Here is a 22213-nt window from a genome sequence, read left to right on the forward strand (position 1 = left end):
TTCATGACAACCCAAATATTCTTTTTTTTCACTTTCAGGACTATTCAGTTCAAAAATCAAGTCTAATGCTGAAACAAACAAAGAAGCAAAGCAATATTTTTTCACATTTAGGATATAAAATCATTATTCACAAAACAACAATTTTTACAGAATTTTTTTTAAATATAAATGTGACAATTTTCATAGCCCAAAGTTTAATGTTACCGTGCCGTTATATTTGCGTTATATGTATCATGTGTTGCTATTTTATGTAAAGATGTTCAAGAATTTACTTCGGTTATCATAAATCTCAAGTGTGTTCTAGAATTTTGATGAGACAACGTTATTGAAATTATTCATTGAAACCTCAGCACTGTCTCATAATTAAGAAGTTATTCAGGATTTCCGGGCTTCTTAATACTGAAGGTTTTTGATATTTTACTCTTTGAAATGTGTCCCTCGTTTAAGGTTGATATTTTTGACATTTAGATACATTGCCTATAGAGAAAACTGATTCGACATGCAAATTATTATTATAATATTATTAATTAATTCTGCAAATCCAAGAAAATATTTAGGGAAGAAATAAGTCCAAATATCGACTTACTAAAGTTCGGGCGTTAGTAAAAAGTCTCATACAATAATCTCACCTTTATTTAATAATTCTAGCGTAATATCTAAATACATAACGGTACAAATTAATCATAAAGATCTTATATAAAAAAACTAATTTATAGCAATAATCAAAACATAAAAATGAATAATACAAATTGAAAATAACACGTAAACTTAACTGGGAAATACAAGAAAATAAATCTTTTTAAGAGTAATATAAAAGTTCATTTAAATAACAATAATAATAATTGTTGAGTGCCGCGAGATTCGAAAACGTAACACAGAACAAATGCAATTTTAAAAATCTTATCATTTATAAAAGTACACTACGTGTACCTTTAAAAGATGTAAAATTAAACAATCTTGACAAAGGGGAATTTATGCAATGAGGAACAGTTTTACTTTTTGCGCAAATTATAGGAAAATTCAGTGTGAGCGAGCGTTGCGGTGGCACGACTTTAGATAACCGCTCCATTTCCTCTATTCTGCTCCACTCTGGACTTATATTTTACTTTGCTGGGGAAATTTAAAGCCCCACACAAAGAGAAATGTGACTACGTGAAACTATCCTGAATTCCAGTTCGTTTAGATTGCCCGGCTTGATACAATCTTACGTTTACGCTCGCTTGTTCATCTGGATAGAAGACGTGTTTAAAAATGTTTCGCAGTCTTTGGAATAGGAACTACGCTTGGTACGTGCCTAGATAAGCGTTACAACTAGGGCAATAGTGGTCGGCGTTTTGACAGGAATCCACGCAGTACGGCACGCAAACGCATGGCCAGCATCTGTGAAAAGGAAAATTTATTTATACATCGATGTTTTTTATGACGACGCGGTTGGCGCAGTGGTAAAGTAACTGCCTACTGAGCTGACGGTCCCGGGTTCGATCCCCGGTCAGGGCAAATATTTGTGTGATGAACTCAATTATTTTTTCTTGGGTCTGGGTGTTATCTATATATGTATTTATTAAATATTATATTTATCGTCGCCTAGTACCCACAACACAAGCCTTAATTGAGCTTACTGTGGGACTAGGTCGATTTGTGTAATAATGTCCTATAATATTTATTTATTTATTTTATTTTATAGGAAAGATTTGATTGCTTGTGAGTTTATTTAAAATGGATTACTTTAATACTACACTGGTTATATTTTTTCACCTTCTAAAGTTACATTATGGCTTACTGGACTATCTTACTTACTCCATATGTGTTTTTTTTTATTCCGATTTGACCGGACGGAAATAAATAAAGATAACAATTACGAGTATTCTCGAAATATTTTGCTTCCAGTTCATTTATTGATAAAATATGAGTATGATAAATATGGTGTTATAATATTGAAACTTTAAAAATTATAAATACATTATGAAGTGATTCATTTATTGACGTCAACGAGCACTCTCGACTGCTCGACTGATAGCCATTTGGTTTCAGGTCATTGATATCATCAACGTATATCATCATTAGTTCTGATGTCTGAATTGAATTTGAACTAGAATTTATTTTAGTACAAGATCCTAATGTTGTGGGAAGACGGTAATGCCGAGTTTTCGACGTTTTGACGGACGACGATTGTATATTTTATAACATAACGACGTTTTTTAAAAATATATCGATGTATATATCATACAATACATAGTTATAATTCATAAAATTATAAAATATTTGCCAATAAATGAATTTCAAAGGAAAAACACACACTTTAAATATCTTCAACTAGATTGCCTTGATCTGAATTCTCGTCTGTTAGTTTACTAGGTATATTTGAACAGATAAGTTTTAGTTACCTGTATAATTAACAAAAAAATAATTCCAACCGAACTGTTTAGAATTATATGTTTGAAATATGTTAAACATAAAACTCTATTACTTACTTCAGAAATAATTACATACTTAATAATTATATAATATAATTATTATGAAACTAACAATGATAAATATCTGTCTATGATTGTCAAATTTAAAAATAACTAACTGTTTATCTAAATAAGAAGGAATGCTTGGTTCTCACGATCCATACTTAATTAAAAACACTTGTATTAAAAATGAGGTCATGAGACAATAGCCTATATCTAAACCAACTAGAAACACGTCATAGGACTAAAGACTAAATTTATGAACCAAAATGACTAATAGTTTAATATGTTTGAAATTTTAATAGGGTGTAATGGTAAATTCACAATTAAAAATTAATTGTACATTTCAAAATTATTATTATACTCTAGGGTCTAGAGGTTCCATTACATTAATAAATAATAAAATTGTTAGACGTAACTTTTGATTTAATATTTTTGTGGATGAATAGTTGTCAATATAGCTGTCACTGTCACCTGTCAGAACACGCTTAGCTGTCGAATACTATAAATTGCCGCGTTCCTTTGACTCGGCGCGCAATCGTACGGATCGTGCCTAGGGGCTCGGACGTTGTTTATACGACGTTTGACCCAACTACCTTCACTTTGCTAATAGTCGTTGACTTGCTGCGATTTGTTAACCAATTAGGTAGCTGTGTAGAATCGCAGTACATTCTAATTACATTTCAAACTAATATTTAGCCCAGTCTCGCTTGTTATTTCTATCATCAGAATTGGGATAGAATTCAAGCCCACTATTTTTAAATGTGTTTATGTTTACGTAGTTTTGTAACTGGCATTTGTGTTTTTTTTTTCGTGCGTTGTATAAAGTAAAAGTTTGTTACGAGGATTATTGTAACGGGAATGTAGTCCATCGAAGAAATTGTGTGTGCTATCTGGGCTGCGGTCCAGTGTTTGTAATAAAAACCTCTCAGTTCACAGGTAAATTAGATTCGGGGATGCGAGGGCCCTACGAAGTAGTGAACATCCTGCCTAGTGGTCGATACGAGTTGAAACTAGTTAGTGGTGACTACGGAAAGAAGACTTAAGCCGCGACTCAGCATATGGTGCCCTGGCGTGGCGAGTGGTGTCCCGAAGCATGTGCCAAATTTTTTTGACGATGAGTGTTATTGGCTCGTAGTGATCCAAATCGCTAGTCGAACCCTGGCGTTGAGGTATTGTCTAGCCGCTGACGTATCGTAGTGATGTATTTCACTAGTCGTACGAGCGTAGATATACCGTCAAGTCGCCGTCTGTATGTCCGTAGTGAGTTGTCTCGCTAGTCGGATTTGAGCGTTGAGGTATTGTCTAGTCGCTGACGTATCGTAGTGATGTATTTCACTAGTCGTACGAGCGTAGATATACCGTCAAGTCGCCGTCTGTATGTCCGTAGTGAGTTGTCTCGCTAGTCGGATTTGAGCGTTGAGGTATTGTCTAGTCGCTGACGTATCGTAGTGATGTATTTCACTAGTCGTACGAGCGTAGATATACCATCAAGTCGCCGTCTGTATGTTCGTAGTGAGTTGACTCGCTAGTCGGATTTGAGCGTTGAGGTATTGTCTAGTCGCTGTTTTACTAACAAGTGCGTAGAAAAGTATGGTCAGTGTGGCCGAGGCAGTGTGTTTTTGAAATCCCGAGATGAACTACCGTTGTATTGTAATACGAGAAAAGGCGTACGAGGACGTACATTTGTCAGTATGGCCGTGTTAGACGTAACTTTTGATTTAATATTTTTGTGGATGAATAGTTGTCAATATAGCTGTCACTGTCACCTGTCAGAACACGCTTAGCTGTTGAATACTATAAATTGCCGCGTTCCTTTGACTCGGCGCGCAATCGTACGGATCGTGTCTAGGGGCTCGGACGTTGTTTATACGACGTTTGACCCAACTACCTTCACTTTGCTAATAGTCGTTGACTTGCTGCGATTTGTTAATCAATTAGGTAGCTGTGTAGAATCGCAGTACATTCTAATTACATTTCAAACTAATATTTAACCCAGTCTCGCTTGTTATTTCTATCAAAATATATTTTAAGCAAAATTTTTAATCTTAGTTGTTAAGGCATTCGTAAAAAATGTTAGTATGTATATTATCCATCTGGCAATAAAGAAACCAATTCTTACTTTAAGGGTGCTTCTCCACCAATAATGTGCGAAGACGTGTAGCGAGGAATGTCTTTGTAAATAACCAATCATATCGTTTCATTTAGTTTGAAGTTTGAAGCATTTAGCATTTGTAGCGATATACTTTTGAATTGATAAGAATTTAATCAATTTAAACTCGGTATTGTGTATTTACGAGAGAAATAGGGACATAACATGTAAACATCTTTATCTTTTTATCTACCGATTGTAGATGTAAACATTTAACAACAACAAACAACACAATTAACTAAAGATAACTACTAATTCTTAAGCATGCATGGAAAACATCTGAAAGCGAAATGAAAAATTCCATTAAATTCTAGATTTAATATTTAAAATTTCGAATAAATTTGATACTTGAGATGTAGTCTTGTATTTTTAGTCAAAATATAACGCTACACGATTGATTATTATCAGATTATCCTCATACTATTAACAAAAAAAAAAACAAATTTCTATATAGGTAATAATAATAACTGTGACAAGGTAGAATAGCCGTGTAAAAAATATCTAATTCGCGTTTCAAATCATGAATATGTATGTCTGCGTCATATGTTTTCGAATAATTTTCCTTTTGAGCAATTTCACAACAATTAATAAATTTTTGAAGTTATTCGTACATATTGTATTTATAATTATTACTATATTTCCTTACGTGTACTTTAATTCTATATTGAAAAAGCTCTATCATCTCTCTTTATGAACAATTTCTGGTCGACCCAGGTTTTGCCGGTAGTAGGTACTGGTAGTATGCTTATAATCAGGATCATGTCAATATCTATCGGTCAATTTTTTTCCAATCGGCCCAATAGTTCCTGAGGATATCGCATTGATACAATCCTTCAGCTTTATAATGTTAGTATAGATCTATATCTCTATAGTGCAAATCTATACTAATATGCTAATAAATATACTACCAGCATGGACTAATAAATATATATTTATATATTTATTAGTCCATGCTGGGTTACTTGTAAAACACCAGCAACCTCGCAGGACAAGATAGCTAACATCATAAGTAACAACATTTGTTCTATGACTATTGGCATAACGCAATAAATTATTTTTAAATGATTTTTGCAGCTTTTATTGTACTCTCTTAACTTAATTTGTAAGTCTATGTTCTATTCATTATCGAAAGGACGACGCGACGCCCTCTTCCCCTCTCGTTCGCTTTTTGCTTACGTAATATTTGAGATGCGCGTAGAGTTTATAATATTCAAACGGAAAATTAAATGAATATTTATTTTTGTATGAAAATAAAATCTAACAAATTATCAAAAGTCGTAGAGCAAATGTTGTTACTTATGATGTTAGCTATCTAGTCCTGCGAGGTTGCTGGTGTTTTACAAGTAACCCAGTATAGCTTTGCACGTACAAATTTCTATCAAAGTTCTTGTTAAATTAAAAACCAAACTTACAAGAATAAACATAACAGAAAGGCTACAATATGTGTCCTGGTAGTTGCTTTATGCTCGATTCTGGTGACCACGCTCGCGCGGCAAGATGGGCAGATCAAGGTCCCCGGTTTTGGACCCACAGGTGCGATGTTACTCATTGTTACTGGAAAGATAAAGAAATAAATTAATTTCTGAGCATTTTCTTTAAAATTTCTTTTAGCATTGATTAGATTTAAACGTCACTCAACATAGAAGCTTGTTAAAAATGTTACGTATGGGTCGGACGGCTGGGACACGAATAAAAGACAGTAACTATAACAAATATAAATTATAAAAAATCATTATTAACTTATGATTTTTTTACCGAAAATAACCCTGTAATATGTAACGAAAATCGACCCACCGTCGTCTTATCTCCTAATGTTTTATATGTCTAGTGGTCTAATTCAATAAAGAAATTCACATATAATACACCCACACAATATCGTCACAGTTACAAGTATTTTAAAACTCTATTTTTGGACTAGGTATTACACATTTTCTGTTTCTAATCACTAGGCTCCCGTCTGTCAAACGGATCAAACTAAATACAGGGCATAATCACGTATAATATAATAGAAATTTGAACTAGTTGGTGAAAAATGTGCCTTTTTTGTGAAAGATCGAACACTTCCACATTAGATCTATGAAAAAAAGATCAAATTTAATATTCAAAATACTATAAAAGTATGCTGTTTGCAACAATATCTAGTGTTCGTACCCAATGTGAACCTCATCGCTAGATACATATTAGTATAAAAAGTTTGAGTTCATATTACCTATACCACGCACGCACGAATTTGGTTTCGGCGATATTTATTTCATACTCGAATAAGCACTATTCATGGCTTAGATTTAAATGATATTCTTCTCACTACACTTCTTTGTATCAATACATGAATAGATTATAGAGGTTTAGTATCCCCTATGACACTTGGGAATGGCTAAAATTACAGTTCGCAATTCGCGCTAGATCAGCATTCAGCTGCAGCGTCTTAATAGGTATTTAGACGTCTTATTATATTACACCAAGTTTGCAGAAATTGTAATCGTAACTATCTAAAATTTTATGCTTGTATTATTCGGAACAATATAAATTACATAATATTGTGTCCTGAAAAGGAATTTAACATCAACTATATTATGAGAGACTTGATTGTTTTTTTTTTTTGTTCAACCCGTGTAAAATCCTGCTTATTACGTTTCTTGTAAATAAAAGTAACGGGTAAACTCAAGCATGTGTCATATAATATACACTGTTTAAAGATATTTGAGAAGTTTCAAGGACGCCTGCGCATGCACATCACACAGCTCTCGCAATTACCTGAATTTTCGCAATTTCAAATACATAGTTTTCAAACAATACATCAGTTCAATGTTCATTGTCACACTTATTATAAAATAATTATTATTATTCATAACTCTATCGATTCGTCCGGTTCATTATTTCATAGATGATAAAGACCCCGACACATCAATATCATATTTTAGGTATAATCAAATCATGTTCTAATTAGGATACCACGTAGTAAGTAAAATTAATGTTTAAGTTAAGCAAATTTTTAATTAAACAGACTCTACCAACTTGACTCTATAAAAGGAAATTTAAAGGGAATCTTTATTTGCACAATTTTAAGATAAAAAGAGCTGATTTCTATAAACATTCACTTAGTTGCAACCTTATTCACTTTCTTTCATCACTTTATGTACACACACTAGAAAACTCTTCGAAGCCTGCCGGCAAAACATGAGGAAAACAAACTATGACAATCTCTACTACACTGATCATCAAGAATTAATATCATATCAAATATATAGTATTAACGTGATATTATTTTATGTTTCTTGATTATTTTAGAACACACATGGTTTAAAACATACCTGTATTTAAAATTTATAAACTAGCGACTCGACACATTCACTGGCAACAAGCTACTAAGTTGTTGAACGTGATTGTAATTGGTCAGGCCAGTGTTGGCCAACAGCTGTGACGTCATCATGAGTCACCCAGGCTTGGTTGGTAGGAGTTATTACCCTTGATACTCCAGTATATTATACTAAAGTGGTTAATCTTAATGATAAGATGGAGACGAATTTATATTTATAATTATTCATACAGCGAAGGAAACACTTAGAGTTGGCCCTGATTCATTCAGTTTACGCTCAACAGGTTAACGTTTGTATAGTACCTATTTTAGTTTCATTCTGGTTATTCGACGTTGAATTATAAATTGCTTAGTATCGGTATTTTGCATAACATTGAAGATCTATATACATAGAGGTAAACTATAAATCAAATCTTAACCAATAACTATTTATTCTGTAATTTAAATAAGAATTTTTATTATAAACAATGATAATACTGTTGAATAGTAATTGACCATGAGCTAATTACGAGTATAGCAAAATAATAATAATAATGCACTTTAGATTAAAATAAATAACTTCATATTATATTCATTCCACTGCTAGAGATAGAGACAGCAACTATATAACTATAAGATACATAATAGAGACAGCAGCACAATATATTTATTATTTTTTGTAGTTTTATTGCATAATACATTACTCGTATTACTAGCATTAGAATAGATTCAAGCGTTATCCAACATTAATCTAGATACAATACAATGTATACTGATTCTATCACCAACTAATAACAAACCGGGTCAGAGCCACGTCGATTTACTAGTTCAAGGACAGCAGCAGCGTATTCATTAATGGTATTTGTTTTAGTCTATTTTTTTAGATCACAATCGATTACAAAAAGCCGTCTGAGAATTTATATCCGTATGGAATGAACACAATATCTTCACTAATTCATAATTTTACCTACTTTGGTAAAATTATAAATATAATAATACTAGCGGTCCACCCCGGCTTCGCCCGTGGTACATATTTACGTTTTCTCTACATAAAAACCATCCTCGTACTTCAAGGAATATAATAAAAAAAGAATTATCGAAATCGGTTCAGCCGTTCTCGAGTTATGCGCTTACCAACACATTTTGCGATTCATTTTTATATATAAGAAGATGTTAATCAATTATTATTATTCGTATTATCATTTAATTCTATTTTCCATCATATGTTATGTAAGTACATAACATAAGTATGTTGCCTTCGATTGAGTATCGAGTAATTATCGTGTGGTATTACAGGATTCGGTGTCCAATGTGACTAATAAAAACAGACATAGCTGGCCACAGAGAGTTGATCACCTACTTACCCTTATAAAAAATCAATCTCTAATGCAACTAGTTCGTAGAATAATACAGTTTCCATACACCTTATAGCATGGGAATAGGTACACTTGAATCGAATGGATATTATTCGTAATAAATGATAAGAATTGTACTAATTATAATTAAAGTCACTGCTCTTGTCGCGGGGTTTCTCAAAGAATTCATTGATATCAATCAATCGATAGCAAAATTATTATCAATAAAATGATTTCATAGTCAACACATTTAAAACTACATGTGCACTGTATTACAAATCAATCTTTTTAATCTACACGTGTCTTTTGACAGGAAAAACCTATGTTTAAAATAAAATACACATGTTCAGTCATAAAATATGTTCAAACATACCTTTTATATAAATAAACTACTACAATAGTTTACTTCAAACGAGAATAGCACTACGATTACTAAAACACGTCTCACTTCAACACCACCAAGAACAGTATACAGCTGTGTGACCTATTTATAAATCAGGGAATGTTGAGGAAAATAATATCTATAATCTCTTTAGTCTATGGTCGATGTGAAAAGTATGATTCGGAAGGAGGAGGACCTGAAATTAGCTACACTATTAGAAATCGGCCGTCTGAAAAGCCCTGGGTGGGTTATAAATAAATCGCTACCTTGGTATAGACCGTAATATTATTACTGAAGAAAATACATTATGTTTCTAAGGTATAAATGACAGTATATCTATGTAACTTCATTTTGCCTATATCTAACGGTGCATTTACATCAAACGAACATAGAGCTAGAGCTAGAGCAAGAGTTTGACTTAGTTGGGTTAGAATGAGAATTCACTCGTTTGATGTCAATGCACCGTAAGACGATTACTTTCATTACCTATCATTTTTTCGAACCAATTTGTTCTCAAATTTCTTCAACATAACAATGAAATATGTTTTTGAACAAAAATTCCAAATAAAAACTGCATTCAAGCATCTGTTTATGTTATTTGTGTTCCTCTGGAACATGCAACAAAATGCAATTTATATTACAAAATAAACAAACTTAATGATCGTAAAGCCAAAAGTCTCTTTTTCATAAGAGATCAAATAAAAAAGAAGGACATTGAAGTTAGTTTTTTTAATCAATAAAAAGTTGCACGTAGTGCCTTCCTAGTCAATTGAAGTTTTTTTATAAGGAACAAAATGCCTATTACCTTATTTATAAAAAAAAGTATCAACACAATTTAAAACGTTCAACTTGCCATAATAAAAAAAATAACTTTTTCAATCCATTTATTTCTAATCATACGTCATAATAATAATTAATAAAACCGAGAAAAGTACAATTTATATATATTTATATTTTTGCGATGTATGTAATTTTAAGTCTATAATACCAACCCCAACCCCAGGTACAATTAAATCTCTCCATTTAATTTAATGATCAAGTTCCTTATACAATGTACTTAGAAAACAATAAATATGTACAACAAGTAATTATTATGTTTCATTTTTCTTATAAAGTTATAAAATTATGTTTCATTTTTCTATGCAAAACTATTGATTATATTAATTTTATCCGATAAATAGATATAATACTTATTTATATTGATATAATATAAAATATCCATAGAAAATACTTAACCTACTCTCTATAAATCGACTTAGCCCAATATTTAAGGGGACTAGAAGAGCTAAACGCGAGTTTTATAATGCTTTAAAGTATATGATTAACTGCAGTAAAAAATCTCAGACAAATATATGATATTCTTCAGTAGATATACTAGCTAGATAGTTTTCAGCTAGCTAGCACTCAAGTTCACTCTTGTAGTCCTCTTAACTCTATTATTTCTAGGTTATCATACAACAAAAACTATGTGATTATAAAATATAAACAATAGGAACACTTATCCCAAAACGACACACAAAATGAATACAGACATATTCATTGAAAATGCTTGAGTCAAAATGCAAAAGTAACTATATCATATTATACGTTTTGTATAGAGTATAATAATTATTGGTATGTCTTTTCAAACCAAAAAGCGGATCCACACAGAGCGAGCAGAAGCAGCGCCATTTTCCTCGGAAAAGCCACGTCCGCATGGACCTGCCTCCTGAGGAAAACATCTATCGAGTTTGCTCGCTCTGTGTGGATTCTCCTAATAAATATTTATATGACGCAATAAGATTGTAAAAATATATAGTCTATGGAAAAATAATACGTTAAATTGAATGCAAATGTTACAATAAAAGATTGCAATCTTGAGATTAGATTTATTTATTATTATAATATTATAATAGAATATTTAGAATACATAGAATTATTTAACGGTATTTACAATCTTAAATACTTAGGTACATTTTATACATATGGATATCCACCCAAAAAGTTTTACTTTTTACTCAAAATTCTTTAATTAACGAAGCTCGACTTGCGTATTAAAGTTAACGATTAATGTTTTATCCTTGAAACGCTGACTTCCCTTTTTCTTGTTATATATTGCAGCCTAAATAAGTGTTACATATCGGACAATAATGCTGAATTTTTTTACAGGCATCTGTACAATACGGTATCCAAACACACGGCCAGCATCTGAAAATAAATAAGAATTCCCTTAATTGGTTATAAAACTATCATTAATAGTCGCTTTATAATTCTCTCTAAATAAAAATTGTGATTGAGAATTAATTTTAATAACTATCTAATAAATAGTTGTTATTATTAAAACACTATGCCTTTGTTTACGAATATTTGTTACTTATCATCACCCTATCATGCACAAACTAGCTATTTGACAGATATATACTTGAATAAAAAAAAATGTAGACATCGAAACAGTAGTCTCTCACTGACTAGCAAGTTATTTTCTACGATGTAGTTTTGATGGTTGCAAACATATTATTGCACTAGCTTCCGCCCGCGACTCCGTCCGCGCGGATGTCGGTCTTCGCGTGGATGGTTTATTTCTCCATTTTGAGTAACTCTGACAATGACATCTTATAAATATCTATTGGACCCAAATACGGCTAGGCCTATAATAATACGCAACGTGTGTTCGCGGTTCTACAGAACAACGTCTATGGATAAAACTGAAAAATTAAGATTAATTTTTTTTCTACGTATTTTTCCAGGATAAAAAGTATCCTATTTTACGCCCAGGATAATAAGGTATAATTATACCAAGTTTCATCGAAATCGAACCGTTAGTTTTCACGTGATGTCTTCACATACAGACAGACAGACAGACAGACAGACAGACAAAAATTTTTTTAATTACATATTTGGGTTTGGTATCGATCCAGTAACACCCCCTGCTATTTATTTTTTCAATTTTTTCAATGTACAGAATTGACCCTTCTACAGATTTATTATATGTAAATAGATATAGATAAAAATGCTGCTTCATTAAACATAAAAAACCTTCACAAAATTATTATACATTGAATCAATTACCCAACTTTCTACAAGAATATAAATTAATTAACTAAACATTTCGAGTAAACATAGACATAAACAATTTTATAAACCTGATTGACCCGTACTTGGACAACAAACATCGGGCACCTTTATTAACCTTGGTAAAGTCAATTGCATAACAAACACCTTACAATTAAATCAATTATAAACGCTTAGTTTTTTAATTGTCTAGTGTTATAAAATGCTAAATGGACATAATTATCTAAATATTATCACAAATAAACATCGTAAAATCTTTAGAAACATAGCGTGTAAAAAAATATCAATGAAAAAATACGTGTAGCACTCTAGGACTGCCGCGGTAAAGCTATTGCATAGCATCGCATCGGTGTGCTAGTTGGAGTGGGGGGTGTTAGGTTTTTTCGTTACGGAATTTTTACATTCGGTCGCCGCGCTCAAAGTCTGAGATAAAAGCTATGCAATGCAATAGCTTAAAAGTTTATAGAGAGAATATTATAGAGTCCATACTCTCCTTTCTTCACATAGCAGCTAGCTGGTATTTAATTAAACCACCAATTAACTGGACGTGGTTGTCCATAGAGTAAGATTATAAGGTTCTACATCTTTAATTATTATGTTTATTAGTTTTATTTGTTGAATATATCTCCTGTTTCCTTGAAATAGGTACTAAATTTATTCATTCGATTCGTAAAACACGGTAGATATTTGTCACTCTTTACGAGGGTAATATCTTTATTAGGTCCCAAATCAGCATCATAAAAGTGCCCAAAAAGGACGGAAGATTCTCGAATAGTAGGGTATACTTTTTTTTAGATTATATCTGTAGGTATCTCTTGTTTAGTACAACCTTAGTACGACTTACCCAAAAAGACACAAGAGCCCAGCGACCACGTGTGTCCTCAACGAAGTCTCCGTCCGCGTATATGTTGTAACTTGCTGCTTGCATGTATTGCAGTAGCACGATGTAGGATATGGTCCCAAATTGTTGACCACGATGACTGGTGGACTGTCCACTATGACGATGGTTCGTGGTGGACTGGATACAGGTGGGTTTGGTTGGTTGTATGTGTTACTTGGTTGATTGTATGTGTAGCCTGGTTGTGGAGGCGAATAGGGTGGTGGGCTAGGGTATTTTTCGTCTGCCATTTTATCCTGAAATTTTAAGGTTAAAATTAAATATACGGTTACGTACGGTTATACGGTAATTATTTTGAGGGACATTCTAATGACGTTATGATATGTTATGATGATGAAGTTATGGTAAAATGTAATGACTCCCATGCATAAATTGTACTTAAAAACGTTATTCTTTCTTTATACAGGGTGTCCCACTTTCGGTGTACTAAGCGCGAAGGGACTTGTAGTTTTGCATATACTGTTCACATAAAAAATACTTAAATAACAAAATTACGTGAAAAAATTTTTGCTAAATTTTTCCTTAAAATCCATGTATTCTTCTCTAGCTTCGCGCAGCCGGCATATACCGCTTTGCTAATGTGCGCATTTTGTCTATGAAAACATAATCTTACACGATAGCTCACGTGCGGGTGGCAAAGTTGGGCGGGTTGCTTGTTAGGGGTATACACATGGAATTTTAAGAATTCCTCTATTTGAAAAAAAAATGCGTCTGGAATTTTATAAGTATTTTTTACGTACTCAGCGTATGCAAAACTACAAGTCCCTTTGCGCTTACTATACCGAAAGTGGGACACCCTGTATACTGAAAAACAAATCAAAATCAAAAAATGTCAAAAAATTGGTGTATGCGATTTTCACAGAAAACGGTAAGTTGTTGCATAAAATCACTTTTGCGTAACAATATTATTGATCATTAAATTATCATTATAAAAGGTGTCTGTATATTCTATAACATAAGATATTAAATGAATGAAAATTACCTTTTTTATTTCTTTTGTATAACTTTTCCTCCAAACGGCACTGTTTTCGCATCGACTGATATTGAATATTTGTGTATCATGTTGATATTATTCTATGATAAGAGTTTCATTTATCAAATGTTATCTTTATCGAATATGATTCATATCATTTACATCTATATTAAGCTTCAAACGCAACAGGTCGAATTCTTTACATTTGAGATAATATTTAAATGTAAATTATGGTGTGCAACTCTTGGGTGCTTTGCAAAAGATGATATTATATTATACTAGCGGCCCGCCCTGGCTTCGCCCGTGGTACATATGAAAAATAGATGTTGGCCGATTCTCAGACTTACCCTATATGCACAGAAAATTTCATGAGAATCGGTCCACCCGTTTCGGAGGAGTATGCAGACTAACATTGTGACACGAGAATTTTATAGAAGATTATATGATTTACTAGCTTTTCGTCCGAGGCTTCGCCCGCTTTCTCTAAAACCTAAAATAAAAAAGATTTAAGCATACATAGGGACCTATGGACAGAGAAAGCGATTTCGTTTCATAGTATGTAGTGATATTATTCATATTATGAACTGCGGTGTAGAGTTTGTTTAGATCTTGTAGAGTTAAGAGATGTAGAGTTAGATACTTGGCTCTACATAATATCTGATAAACTTTTGGAGTATAAACCCTACAGTCACGTCTTGGCAACATTTTATATGAAAGTGGAAATTCATCTTACAGTATATTATTTAGGAATGGCATAAAAAATAAACAAGTCAATATAAATAACATTTATTTTCATTATGAAAAAATTGTACTGTAATGTTATTCTCTATATTTTTTTATTTTAAATTAACTATACAGTAAATCACCAATATATGCTTAACTATTTCTCATTAAATAAATGAATTAATTGTACTACAATTTGGTTCATTTTGTTTAACTAGTTAATAAATAAAAGTAATGAATTTTCCTCATTCTTATACTTTAATTATTATTATCTACCTTAAATTCACATAAATATAAATAACTGCATAATAGTGACTTAGAATATAAAAAGTACAACTGACCATTAAAATAAATTAATAATTATGTATAATAAAATATTCGTCTTTGTGATACAATGACTGAAAGAATAATAATTTCATATGCACATTATATAGATAAGGGTATGCGTTTTAAAATGAATAAACAAAAACAAATGAATCACATTATGAATGATTTTTTAACTATTAAAAAACAACGATAAGAAAAATTATCATGCTCGACAATGTATGAAGTTTTTGTTTGAAATGAAAATATATTTATTTATTTATTTAACAGTTTTATGTACCATTACAAAATTTATTACAATCATATAATATTAAAAGAAAAGGAAACATTCGCAGCACATAAGGCTGTGTATACGTCACAAAGTGTTAATAGTCCATGAGGGACATCATCAGTAAGTAGTGAAACCATCTTTTAATGTTATGTATCTTAATTGCGTACTGTGTACACAGAAACATAATACAATATTCCTTTATACAGAATTTTTTTTTAAATTTTAAAACAAATTATTCTAGTCTTCTAACTATAATTTATATCTAAAATTTCGTTAAAATTATAATAATATAGATAGATACCTAATACGTACATAATATTTATATAAATAGGTATTAAAATAACATTATATACCATCTTCCTCCTTGTCTTTACATCCTAATGTTTTTACGCATTCATTTCACTTTTATTTAAATATCAAGCTAATTTACATAAGAATTAATTTTGCGAAGGTATTACTCGTATCACATGGATATACTTAATAAATAAAAATAGCCTTCAATGTTCGTTTGGGTACCAACTCTATGACTAAATTTCTTGTAATTTTTCTATTACAATAAATTGATCGTAAATAATTTACATTATATCGTAAATAATTTACCTACATAAGTATTGAATGCTCAATAATATACATGAATTGCCATAAAGAAACAGCGTAATATTATTTTTATTCATTTCGTGACTAATAAAAACAATACAAGAACTACGCTCCACGATATGAACCTACATACGAGTTACAATTAGGACAATAATGGTCAGCATTATTACAAGACTCCACACAGTAGGGTAAACACGCACACGGCCAGCATCTGTAAACAAATAAGAAATGTTATTAATAATACAAACATTGTTTTGAATATAGCATTTATTAACAACTTTATTGCGACTGAAATTAAACTGTTACGGGGTTGGAATAAAAACTTGTTATTCCATTTAAAATCTCATGAGAGACACATGTCATATCAAATCTCATGCGAGCTGCAGCATTAATTTTTTCAAGATAATATTACAAAAAGGTAAGTAATAGAATAAGAAGTCTGTTGACTTATTAAGGAATTGTATCAATTTCATTATTACATTTGATTGTATCAATTTCATTGATTCGACAAAAATATTGATTTGTTGATTAAGCGCGTCACAGTATCTTAAGGTATCCGGTATCAGCGTTCTGACCATCATTTTTCTTTTTGTCATTGCGTACTAAGACCCCTGTATAACCGCCATCCTGTCACAAATGACCTATGATACTGTAATATTTTATATTAGAGAATCTTAACATAAAATATTATAGTATCTTCACCGTGTGTGACGCGCTTAACGTTTACAAAACTTTTAAAGTAATTAAAAAATTATACCTTATAAAAATAATTACCATTAAATGCCCTTTGTTTCTATGTTATTTTAAAATTTATAAGACCACATAGTTTGACCCGCGTTATATTTTAATGGAAAACATGAGCTGGTTACAGTCAAAACATTTGCATGTTATAAAACAGTTTCATGAAACGTTCGCTTTTCATATTTTTTACAAATTATTATCGTTTCATCGCTCTATATTTTAATAATTCCAGACTTGTTTAAACACGGCACATGTATGCTGTAACTGTGTAAACTTCATACCTACCTGTTATTGCGGAATAGCAATTTTTATTAAGATTTCTATAGATAAATAGCGTTAAAGTAATTTTTCAATCAATACCACTATCATTAATCTATAACATTCAATCGAGTATTATCACGTATTATCAAAATGTTTTCACGATTGTGATTATTTCTGACGTAAAATCTAAACAAAAGATAGAGAAATTCATAGTATTTTACTTCGTGTGTGCAATAATAAGAATATGTTAATGTTATATTATATTGTCGCTCGAAGGTCTCCAATGCAATGAGTTTTCACACGCAAATGCTAATCGACGACGTTATTTGTTTCACATTTAGGTAATTGTTTTAATTATTACTGCTTTAAACTGGTATGTGAAAATAAATATCAATAGAATAATAATACACAACATAGAGGTATGAACATACGAAATCTTTGGAATTCACTCAATTCATTGTTGTTCCGAGAGCCACTTGGATCCACGCAAATGTAAACTATAGTCTATTACTGCAGGTTCATCAAATTTACGCCAATCACTTATTCGTGAAAGTAGAAGCCAGAAGAATCAATTACTCACCCAATTAAGCAAATTAAAAGAGCGAATAAATGCGTTCTAACAGACGGCATTCTTTCCACCCTGGTTGTTATGTGCTGCCCACAAGAGACGCATACAATTATCGCGGAGTTCGGGCCCATAGCATTAGTGACTATAACGGGGACAACGTTGGTCCCTTGGATAATTGTAGCCTGCATTGGTATGGCTTGAGGCTGACTGGTGACGGGATAATCCGAGGGCGGACCAGGGTACGGTGGCGGGTTTTGAGGTGGGTACGTGTGTTGTTCACCACCCATGGTTGTCTGAAATTTTAAATTTTATTGATTTATTCTAAGTGAAGAATTGAACAATGAAAGAAGTGTGTGAACATGATTACATTGATAACAGGCCTTAGATTTCACTACATAGTATAAAACAAAATCGCTTTTTCTGTCCCTATGTCCCTTTGTATGCTTAAATCTTCAAAACTACGCAACGGATTTTGATGCGGTTTTTTTTATAGATAGAGTGATTCAAGAGGAAGGTTTTAGTATATAATTTATTAGGTTTTAGACAAAGCGGGCGAAGCCGCGGGCGGTACCTAAGCTAGTTATCTATAAATTGTTTTAATGACTGAAGAGTGTTAACCTTTATCATGAAGCGGTAATTGAACCTGCATTTTTTCATAAACTAAGATAGTGTTCTTAGAAATATTTTGGAACGATAATATACTGATTATTATTTATTAGCTTGTAAGATAGCGCTGATGGATTTTTGGTAAATTTTAAAAGAATCATGATAATTAGTTCTAGTTGAAAACACTGTTTCTAAACGCATTTTCTTAATTGTTTTATTTCAGCTAAAACTATTTACAGGGATGAGTCATAGAGCGAATACAATCGTGCGATAGAAAACATTGACTAGGTATAGCTTTCTTTTTTCATAACCTATTTCATATATTATTTCTAGTTACAATTATTGACTCTAATACTTATCGCTTCTATCTCAATTCCATCGATTCATTTGTTCTAAATCACATAATTATATTATAGCTTCACAAAAAACTATACTTTTACATCGAAGATTGCCACTTACACAATAATTACACCCGTTAGTTAATTATTTTTACGCTTATCATGAAAAACTACCTTGCAAATGAAAGGACACGTATACACTATTTTATTATCTATTTGGTAGCGTCCATGACATCATACTTTTATCAATAATATTGATTTGATGACGTATATGTATTTCATTTATATTTGGGGTGTTACAAAAAGCTACATAAGTATTTTTTTAACGTATATTTAATTAAATAAACCATTTTATAGAAAATACGAGACTGCAATAACTACTAATACTATTAAGTATTTAAGATAATAATTTACTACTTTAATGTTCAAAATATTTATGAACTTACATTTTTGTCCATGTTTTAAACACTAAAAGAAATCCTTAGGAATGTGTTGAATGAAATGTTCACAAAAAACCACGAATTAGCACTCTTTATCACGCTTCAACTTCGACTGAACAGTCGATCAACTAGCTCCTTTGATAAACACGTGTGCTGCAAAATAAAGGCTAAACTTTTGTGGGTTCTGTTGCTTATTTAATGTTTTAACTTTTAACTATATCAGATTAGTTATTTTTTTTAGTCTTCAATTTGTAGAGCTCATATAATTATGAATTGGTATAGTGTTTTTAATTTACAATAATTTACTTGTTTAAATTTTGATGTTTGAATAGGTATGTTTAGTCCTTTATTTCGCATATTTTTAACCAAAATGTGAGATTTTAGTAAATTCTAAATAATTAGAAATAGAAATAGAAATAGAAAGCGTTTTATTTGCCACCATGTAAAAAATATAAATCTTAGTACTTAATATAACACACAAAACAGAAAAAAAAAACAAAAATTTGACCACTGGGCTTTCTGGTCGCCAAGCAAGTAAAACTCAACTAGTTAAATTATAAACAAAATATGTAGATTTATGCATCTTTTTAATTGCTTAAATGTACTTTCATAAATAAAAAATAAAGGCTTCTTCTCTGCTGCTCTATATTAACTTTTAAGTTAGTGTGGCAAATTTAATGTAAAAAAATGATAAAAAGATTTTGCTTCACGTAGGTATCTATTAATATACATCTGACTAAGGGTTCAATTTAAAATTTAAAAAATAGTCACAGAACTCTAAATAACTTTCGAATACCTATAGATAATGTTCTTCGTGTAACGTATTACCTGATAAACCTAGATAACGATGACTGATTTTAGAACTAGAACAGACAAAGCAATATATTTATTGTAAAATATTAATAAAAATAAGATATAAATGTAACTATTCTTATCGCCCTCTAATTACCAACAAAACCCATGTACTTGATATGAAATATTTTTTTTTATTTAAAAGTCACACGTAAAAAACAAGATAATATGGAAGGATTTATTTACTACATTTCCATTTGTAGTGTATTTGTTTATATTGATTTGGCTTAAAAATTTAAATAAGTAGCTCATTTAAAATACCGGTGGTTAATATTAAATGTTGTATTTTGACTATGAAAAGTGTTCTCAAAGAAGGCTAGTTGAATGAAGTGTTTTGAGTTTGAGTTGAGTTTAAGAACATTTTAATCATTGATTATAACAGTGTTCGTATAAGATGTTATTTTTCTGTCCAAAATCTGCACGAAATTTTAATTACAGTTCTAGTTTTCTGATAAAAATAGTTTTGAAAACATTTTCGAATATTATCTGAAGGCCAATTAGTGCTTGCCATCAAATAGGCTCTAAATTAGTTCTAGTTTATAAAAACCATTCAAACGCAGATGTTGATAATTATCTCACAAATAATAAAAAAAGCCTGTACAGCCAAAATAACAATTAGGTATTAGCAGTGTTGTCAAAACCGAACATATTATGAGAAACGCTGTCAGGAGAGATAAGTTAATCTTGATGGAAAAGCTATTTCACTAATGCACGAACAGAATCAAAATATACGCCCCTAATCTATCATTTAGAGAACTTTTATTGTTCATATACGTACGTCGTACACGTCTGTTTCATAAAAATATCTGTATGATATAAGCGTTTTTGAAGAAGAGGACCTTTACAATTCATAGTTATTCTGATAAATATTCTGCAGAATGTGAGTGATACAGCTGCTTACAATTATTCGTTTGTGCTGATATTTTATATTTTCTGTGCTTGTAACATTTATTTAATAGGCAACTATTTTAGGAATATTTCTACAGAAATAATTAATACCAATTCAATGAATAAAACTAGTAAAGATCGATTACCGTCACGAATCTTAACTACTTATTATATTAGAAGCTATATGTTTGTTCCAATGTTTATTCTGCCATAGGACGAAACTTGGAATTTCTATTATTAGTAAAATGAACACGAATTAAGTACGGATGTCTCATTCCAAAGATAAGCCAGAGGCGAATGAATCACAGTTTATCTGATAAACATTTCACAAGAAGTGCACCTTTTTACGTTAATCCCATTTACTCATATTGTTATTTGTTACATATAATAAATCTGTAGAAAGGTAAATTCTGTACATTGAAAATATTGAAAAAATAAATAGCAGGGGGTGTTACTGGATCGATACCAAACCCAAATATGTGATTAAACATTTTTTTTATAAGATGTCATTGTTAGAGTTACTCAAAATGGAGAAATAAACCATCCACGCGAAGACCGACATCCGCGCGGACGGAGTCGCGGGCGGAAGCTAGTACATAATATATAGGAATAATAGTTCTCCTCAAGTTTTTCAGTATTAATTTAATCACTACATAGTATAAAACAAAGTCGCTTTCTCTGTCCCTATGTCCCTATGTCCCTTTGTACGCTTAAATCTTTGAAACTACGCAACGGATTTTGATGCGGTTTTTTTTAATAGATAGAGTGATTCAAGAGGAAGGTTTATATGTATAATAACATCCATTAAATAGCGGAGAAGTACTGTTATTTTTGAGGTTTCTAATGTGATGTCGTAAAAAATTACATTTTTTCCGCTTACATTGCAAACGCAGGCTGAACCCTACGAGTTTTATCAAAATAATGTACTAAGTATTATACACATTGAAAAGGTCTACAGAAAAGTCCGCGATGGTATATGTCTATCCCTTATGGATAACCCACAATAACTTTTTTTTTGTCATTTACTTTTTACGACAAATAATGG

General features: G+C 31.3%; 3 protein-coding genes across 5 annotated transcripts; all 3 read right to left on the reverse strand.

The window, feature by feature from the left end:
- Positions 1-615: 615 nt before the first annotated feature.
- Positions 616-9707, reverse strand: LOC149482409 (lipopolysaccharide-induced tumor necrosis factor-alpha factor homolog). 2 transcript variants are annotated; one of them, XM_089703737.1, is made up of 3 exons: positions 9629-9707; positions 6018-6159; positions 616-1380 (listed from the first exon to the last, which is right to left on the reverse strand). In XM_089703737.1, the coding sequence occupies exons 2-3, from the start codon at positions 6152-6154 to the stop codon at positions 1278-1280; spliced, it is 240 nt and encodes a 79-aa protein (XP_089559863.1). In that variant the 5' UTR covers positions 6155-6159; positions 9629-9707; the 3' UTR covers positions 616-1277. The 2 variants fall into 2 exon arrangements, with proteins under 2 accessions (XP_089559863.1, XP_089559862.1); XM_089703736.1 differs by lacking the exon at positions 9629-9707 and adding an exon at positions 7917-8042.
- Positions 9708-11565: 1858 nt separating this feature from the next.
- LOC149482410 (lipopolysaccharide-induced tumor necrosis factor-alpha factor homolog) lies at positions 11566-14620 on the reverse strand. The gene is made up of 3 exons (XM_089704386.1): positions 14569-14620; positions 13533-13822; positions 11566-11824 (listed from the first exon to the last, which is right to left on the reverse strand). The coding sequence occupies exons 2-3, from the start codon at positions 13814-13816 to the stop codon at positions 11725-11727; spliced, it is 384 nt and encodes a 127-aa protein (XP_089560512.1). The 5' UTR covers positions 13817-13822; positions 14569-14620; the 3' UTR covers positions 11566-11724.
- Positions 14621-15482: 862 nt separating this feature from the next.
- On the reverse strand, positions 15483-19553 carry LOC149482411 (lipopolysaccharide-induced tumor necrosis factor-alpha factor homolog). 2 transcript variants are annotated; one of them, XM_089703932.1, is made up of 3 exons: positions 19110-19190; positions 18057-18337; positions 15483-16685 (listed from the first exon to the last, which is right to left on the reverse strand). In XM_089703932.1, exons 2-3 carry the CDS (start codon positions 18329-18331, stop codon positions 16580-16582), a joined length of 381 nt encoding a protein of 126 aa, XP_089560058.1. In that variant the 5' UTR covers positions 18332-18337; positions 19110-19190; the 3' UTR covers positions 15483-16579. The 2 variants fall into 2 exon arrangements, with proteins under 2 accessions (XP_089560058.1, XP_089560057.1); XM_089703931.1 differs by lacking the exon at positions 19110-19190 and adding an exon at positions 19435-19553 and having other exon boundaries at positions 15487-16685.
- Between the last annotated feature and the right edge of the window lie 2660 nt (positions 19554-22213).

The sequence above is a fragment of the Colias philodice genome, chromosome 15 (assembly GCF_061535455.1).
Source record: "Colias philodice isolate Cphi_HAF_F1 chromosome 15, ilColPhil1 Martin Lab GWU primary, whole genome shotgun sequence".
NCBI lineage: Eukaryota > Metazoa > Arthropoda > Insecta > Lepidoptera > Pieridae > Colias > Colias philodice.

Excerpts from the sequence above, each read along its gene's own strand:
- LOC149482410 (XM_089704386.1), bottom strand. The coding sequence starts at position 13,816 with ATGGCAGACGAAAAATACCCTAGCCCACCACCCTATTCGCCTCCACAA. Across the intron at positions 11,825-13,532 it reads GGGCTCTTGTGTCTTTTTGG|ATGCTGGCCGTGTGTTTGGA; the intron begins GTAAGTCGTACT and ends ATTTATTTTCAG.
- LOC149482409 (XM_089703737.1), bottom strand. The coding sequence starts at position 6,154 with ATGAGTAACATCGCACCTGTGGGTCCAAAACCGGGGACCTTGATCTGC. Across the intron at positions 1,381-6,017 it reads TTTCTGTTATGTTTATTCTT|ATGCTGGCCATGCGTTTGCG; the intron begins GTAAGTTTGGTT and ends TCCTTTTCACAG.
- LOC149482411 (XM_089703931.1), bottom strand. Across the intron at positions 16,686-18,056 it reads CTTTTAATTTGCTTAATTGG|ATGCTGGCCGTGTGCGTGTT; the intron begins GTGAGTAATTGA and ends ATTTGTTTACAG.